General features: G+C 49.0%; 1 protein-coding gene across 1 annotated transcript in view; it reads left to right on the top strand.

Annotated features, from left to right (window-relative positions):
• The first annotated feature begins 3,049 nt into the window (after positions 1-3,049).
• Positions 3,050-6,093, top strand: part of PLA1A (phospholipase A1 member A) — a 33,935-nt gene continuing 30,891 nt past the window's right edge. The window contains exons 1-2 of the mRNA XM_034670303.1: positions 3,050-3,071; positions 5,364-5,444. Of these exons, the coding sequence (XP_034526194.1) occupies positions 3,050-3,071; positions 5,364-5,444 (103 nt within the window). The remainder of the gene's footprint in view (positions 3,072-5,363; positions 5,445-6,093) is intronic.

Below are 6,093 nucleotides of genomic sequence, written 5' to 3' on the forward strand. Positions count from 1 at the left end.
TTCCTTTTTTCTCGGGGCTGAACGATACCCATTGTATGTATATATATATATACCACATCTTCTTTATCCATTCATCTGTTGACACTTAGGTTGTTTCCATATCTTGGCTGTTGTAGATAATGCTGCAGTGAGCACGGAAGTGCAGGCCCTTTGAGACCTCGTTTTCATTTCCTTTGGATTTTTTTTTAAAGATTTCATTCATTTATTTAAGAGAGAGAGTGTGCAACAAGTATGGGGAGGGGCAGAGGAACAACGAAACTCCCCACTGAGCGGGGAGACCAGTATGGGGCTTGATCCCAGGACCCTCATCATGACCTGAGTCAAAGGCAGATGCCTGACTGAGTCACCAGGCGCCCCTGATTTCCTTTGGATTTATATCCAGAAGTGGGAATCCCAGTCCAGTTTTATCAATTCTAAAGCTTTAATGTTGTGTCCTCTTTCCTCCCCACCACCATCTGTCCTGTAACCAAAGGAACTTAGAGGAGAAATGGGGACATTCTTCCCCTCCCTTTTCTAGGCTCCTTGCTCCTCTCAAGGGTTGCCCTGAGATCTTTCTCACTGGTGGAGCACTGGTAGGAAAGCTCAAGACAATTGTCTTCTGAGGAGTCCACTCAGCCCAGGGGAAACTCATCCTTCCTGCTCACAACCAGCAGTGGGAGTGCAGGCTTCCCACCTGCTGCTGTCTTACCTTTCCGCCCATCCCTCTCAAATAGGCCCTGAGACATCCAACTCAGAAATAGATGTCGATGTGACCTTGATGTGGTCACCTTTAACCTCAGTGGGTAGGCCCTCACTCAAGGGCTTGTTGTGAAGAATCAGAAAGAGCACCACCTCTTCTTCACTTTCAAGAAGCTAAGGGAGAACCCCCCACGGAACTGTGACTCTCTATTGTTCATTCAGATCGCTAGTTTTCAGCTGGGGGAGGTGGGGAGGGGAGGTCTGATAACAGAGCAGTTCTGCTACCTCCTCCTANAAGGCCGAGGGAGCAACAGACTCCCCACTGAGCAGGAAGCCCACCACTGGGCTCAATCCCAGGATGTTTGGATCATGAGCTAAAGGCAGATGCTTAACTGACTGAGCCACCAAGGCATCCTTATATTCATGTTAAAGTAAATTAAAAAATGATCTGATGCACCTATGAATTTGTGATGCTTATCAAAGTTAATACATGTGTACTAAAACAGAGAATAGATCATGTATAACATTACAGGATTAATTATATATTTTCTGCCTGCTATATGATGGTGCTTCATTTGCCTTCTTTGTTATCTAAGATTGCTAGATGTTGTCTAGAAGTCTTGGCAGTATTTTTCTTTTTTTTCTTTTTTTCTTTTTTTTAAAGATTTTATTTATTTATGTGACAGAGAGACAGCCAGCGAGAGAGGGAACACAGCAGGGGAGTGGGAGAGAAAGAAGCAGGCTCCCAGCGGAAGAGCCTGATGTGGGACTCGATCCCGGAATGCCAGGATCATGCCCTGAGCCAAAGGCAGATGCTTAACACCTGCGCTACCCAGGCGCCCCTGGCAGTATTTTTCTTAAGATCTGAAAAGTTAGCATTGGGCTCATCCACCCTCTCCAAGCTTTTTCAGCCACCATATTCTCCATTTACTTCTTTCTCTACTTCTCCAGGGTAAACGTGCATCTTTTTAGAGACAGCCACAGAGCTAGCATGAGTGTGGGGGAAGAAATGGAGATTCTGATGATTTCACGCCCAACCAGCCTACTGAATCAGCTCCTCAAGGCATGGCTGCTGGGGTCTGGTTCTAAATCCAGGGTCATCCAGGTAGGGCTTCACGGAGAGCCTGGCCGTCATTTTTTATCCTTAGGACTTGGGGGTTGGGAGAAGTGACACCTAGGGAGTAGGATAGACTCTTTCCATTTGGAGAAGGAAAAAGAAGAGGAGGAAGAAAGCTGCCCTGTGTCAGGTAGTTCACCACAACCTGTCAACAGATAAAGAAATGGGGCTACAAGAAGCTGCCATCTCTCCAAGGTCACACATCTAGGTGAAAAGGAGCTGGGCTTTAAACCCAGGCCATGTGTCTTCAGTCCTATCACACTACAACTGTTAGCTGTAGTTAGAACACTTTCCTTAGGCAAGGCCAAAATGAAACCCAAGAATTACATGGTGATGGGAGAAGCCTGTGCCCTCTGTTCACCTACCCACACCTCTGAGGTGAAATCAGGACTTCAAATGTGGATTTGGGTGCAAGGGTAGGGAGGGGAAGAATGGAGGCCAGGTCAGACTGTGAAATGGACAGATCTTCACGTTCCTCTCAGCATCCCTCCCCTCCTCAGAAAGCCTCCTCTTCCTCTGACACCAAAGACACCCCACCTGATGCCTGGGCCACGATTGGGACTTCTCTGTCCACACTGTGCTGGTTACACCTGCCCTGCTTAAGGTTCCTACTTCACGTTTTTCTTTTTCCGTATCATCTGCACAGGCAGAGCACTCTCAGGCAAGTGTCTGCTCTCGGGGTCTCTGAGCTTGGCGCCCATGGACTCGCAACTCTAACGTCCAAAGAACACGAGTCAAAAATGAGGTTGTCTGGACAGAATCCAATAAAGAACCCTATAGTTTCTCCTGAGCCACAGAGCTGTGGATAGAGGTTTTGCTTTGAATAGAGGGCCATGCTTCAAACCAGGGTTTCCCATCATTTTGGATGGTATATGGGCAACCATCTCCCATGGCTAATGCCAGCAGGCAGAGGGGGCATTCTGCTTGTCAGACCACTTCAGGGGCTAGTTGTGTCTTCTCTTTAATGCAAATTGTCCTACTAAAGTACATTTATGAAAGCTTATTTAAATGAAAACTTGAAAGACATGTAAGCACAGGTGGTAAGTGGACATGGCAAGAATAGGGAAGGTGGCAGTGAATGAATGAAATTGGGAAACATGACTTCAGCGAACAAATGAATCTCTAGCAGGATGATGTCTACTGGAGACTGCTCTAGTGAAGGTGACATTTTGGGTTGAGATGTGCTTTCTGGTGTCCCTTACTTCACACCAGCCATGAATCCAGGAAACTGGGAGGAAGGCGCTCTCCGAAGACATGCATGTTTTCCTTCTTGCAGGTAATCAAACCTAAGAAAAGGCACATTCTGTGCTGTTTCGCAGAAAGACCTGCCACTGAAACCTGGCTTTGCTCCTGGGCATGAGAGTTACCCCCCTGAGCCTCGGGTTATGGAGGGCTAATGTACTTTGGAGCCGGTGCCCACCTTCAAGGCTGTGGTGAGGATGAGAATAGGTGTGAGATAATAGAAAATATGCATATTGGTCTCTGTCCTTGGTTCCTGTCCCAGAGCTCCGGAAACCCCTGTAATTTCCTACGTTATAAGAGCACGAGGAGAATTTTTAGATCTAATATTTGGTCTTTAGCCTCAGTTCCTGACACAGGGCTCTTGAAACCCTTGTAATTTCTTGGGTGATAAGAGTCTTCTGTCCTAATGAGGTCACTCTGGGTGGATTCCCAGATGGCTCCTGGATGAGGGCTGGTCACCAGAAAGGCCTAGCCATGATTGGAAGCTTGGATTTTTCAGCCCTGCCCCCCATTCTCTTGAAGGGAGAGGGGCTGAAAATGGAGTTAATGAGTGATCATGCCTATGTGATGAAGCTTCCATAAAGTACCAGAAGAACAGGCTTGGGGAGCTTCTGAGTTTACCCATGGAGGGGTAAACACACTTTAAAAATTAATATGACCTCATTTTATAGTCCTAAGCTGGTGAGGCCTAGAGTTATTTCCTAGAATTAGTTCATATTGGTTATTACATTAGTTTGTATGCCCATGCCCCCACCCCCACAGTGAAGGCAATGATTCCACAGACACACAGGGACACACACACACACACGCAAATAAAGGCATATTCACTTATGGAGCTGTCTGCTAGGGATCCTGACAGAAGGTGGGGGAGCTGGGAATCTGAGCTGGGAACAGGCAGACAGGGACTGCTGAAGGGGATTCAGTGGACTCCAGGATGGTAGCCTAGATGTCTCCCCCCGCCTTCCCCCAGCCTCTCCCTTCTCTTCCTCTTCTCTCTCTCTTTTTAAAAGATTTTATTTATTTATTTGAGAGAGAGATGGAGGGTACAGAGGGAGCGTGAGAGGGAGAAGCAGACTCCCTGCTGAGCAGAGAGCCTGACCCAGGACTCAATCCTAGGACCCCAAGACCATGACCTGAGCCAAAGGCAGATGCTTAACCAACTGAGCCACCCAGGCGCCCCCCCGCCTCTCTTTTTTTTTTCAAGTATTTAGTGAGCAGCTATTATATACCAGACACTGTTCTAAGCACTGAGTACACAGCAGGGAACTCTGAGCAGTGAGCACTGGAACTGAACACCTGTCTGCACATGACAATGGGGGCCTGAGTGTTATCTCCGATTGGGCCCCTTGCCACTGTCCTGTCCAGATGAGCACACTACCAGATGTACCGCGCCATCCCTTGACAAATACTGAGCACCAGCTTTGCGGCAGGTGCTGTGCTAGGCTCTAGGGACACCTCATTGAGCAGAAGAGACCCAAATTTTGTCCTGAGGCTAACATTCCCCTTGGGGAGAGAGACCATACACACTGAATATAATTGGTGTTCCTCAGTGTCTCCTGACAACTTCACCTTCTAAAATCTGCCTGTCTCACTTTCCAGGAGGCCCCCCCTTCCTTGGCCCCTTCCAGCTGTGCTCCCCACACTGCTGGGCTCTTTGAGCTTCCGTCTTCTCCCTGGTAGAATGGAGATGACTGTAGTAAGAATTAACAGAAAACTTGTGGTTCTAGCGTGTGTACAAGCATGTGAGGAACTTGCTGGAACTGCAGAATCCTGGGCCCAACACCAGAGATTCTCTGGGTGATGCTGAGGCAGGGGGTCCCACACGGGAGCACTCCAACCCCACCCGGAGAGCACTGTTCTGGCTGACGAAGGGGAAAGGGATGTCAGCTGTGTTAATGCCGCCCAGAAGGAATACCATGCTGGGATAATAGCAGTAACTGGTGTGCCAGCTCTGGAGGTGGTGTGAGTGGCTGTGAAAATGCAGCCCTCAATCTGCTGCCACAGGAAAGCTAATTGACTGATGGTCTCAGTTGCTGCCTTTCTGGATCTCCCTTCATCTTTGTGCGGAGACTGACCCCAGCTAGTGACGGAGCAGTGTGGAGATGCTAATCCAGGTTCATTCCTGTAAGACACAGGACTGCATTAAGGAGAAGCTTCAGCTTGAGGATTCCCCATTTCCCTTGCCAGAACATTCCAGGAACCACGAGGCACTCCAAGGCTTTTCAATGTCTTCCTCTTTCCTTCCCCCTCTCCTTCACAGGTGTCAGACCTGCATCACTGTCTAAGGGCTGTCTCTAACTTCTTTAGCTCCCCTTATTCTTCACAGGTCTTATCACCATTAATCTTTCTCATCTGGTCCCGTCTTGGCATTTCTTCCCCGAGGACCTGGACTACCACACCTGGCGTGGTCTGTGACACCGGAGCAGCCTGCAGTAGTGCCCTATTAATGGCCCTGCTCCTTCCTGGTGGCAGCAGTGCTTGAGCAGGGATCACGAGGGGAAGCTGGGGCTGGCCCCTCCAGAGCCATTTATCCCCATCCTGGACAGGCCTGGCACAGCCGCGCTGACGTGGCACCAACGCCTCTTTGGGGGCTGTTACTATCTGGTGCAGGGGTTCAGAGCATGGCCACTGGGGTTAGCTTGTGCCAACGCTCATGACCTTCTGCAAGTTACTTAACCTCTCTACGCCCTAGAGCTGCGCTCACCTCCCAGAGCCATTGTCTGAAAAGTTTAGTACCGTCCTGTTGGCAGATTCTCCGCCTCGTAGCACGTGCTACAATTTCAGGAGTGTTGGGCAAGTACCTTGCCTTCCCCTTGCCCCTGACCTGCCTAGACTAGCTCTCTGTGGTTTCTGCCGCTTCTTTGGGTCGAGAGGCCATGTGGTATACGGGAAACGCCCTGGTTCCAGGCCAGCTCAGCCACTTCTAGCAACAGGGTTTCTATAGGTCATCTTCTTTCTCTACTGTTCAGTTTCTTTATTCGAGAATTTAAGAAGCTGAATGTCTCTCTTTAGAGGCTGGACTTTACCTCTAGCTCCAGGAGTCTATGAAAGGACAG

This window comes from Ailuropoda melanoleuca, chromosome 1, assembly GCF_002007445.2.
Source record: "Ailuropoda melanoleuca isolate Jingjing chromosome 1, ASM200744v2, whole genome shotgun sequence".
Classification (NCBI taxonomy): domain Eukaryota; kingdom Metazoa; phylum Chordata; class Mammalia; order Carnivora; family Ursidae; genus Ailuropoda; species Ailuropoda melanoleuca.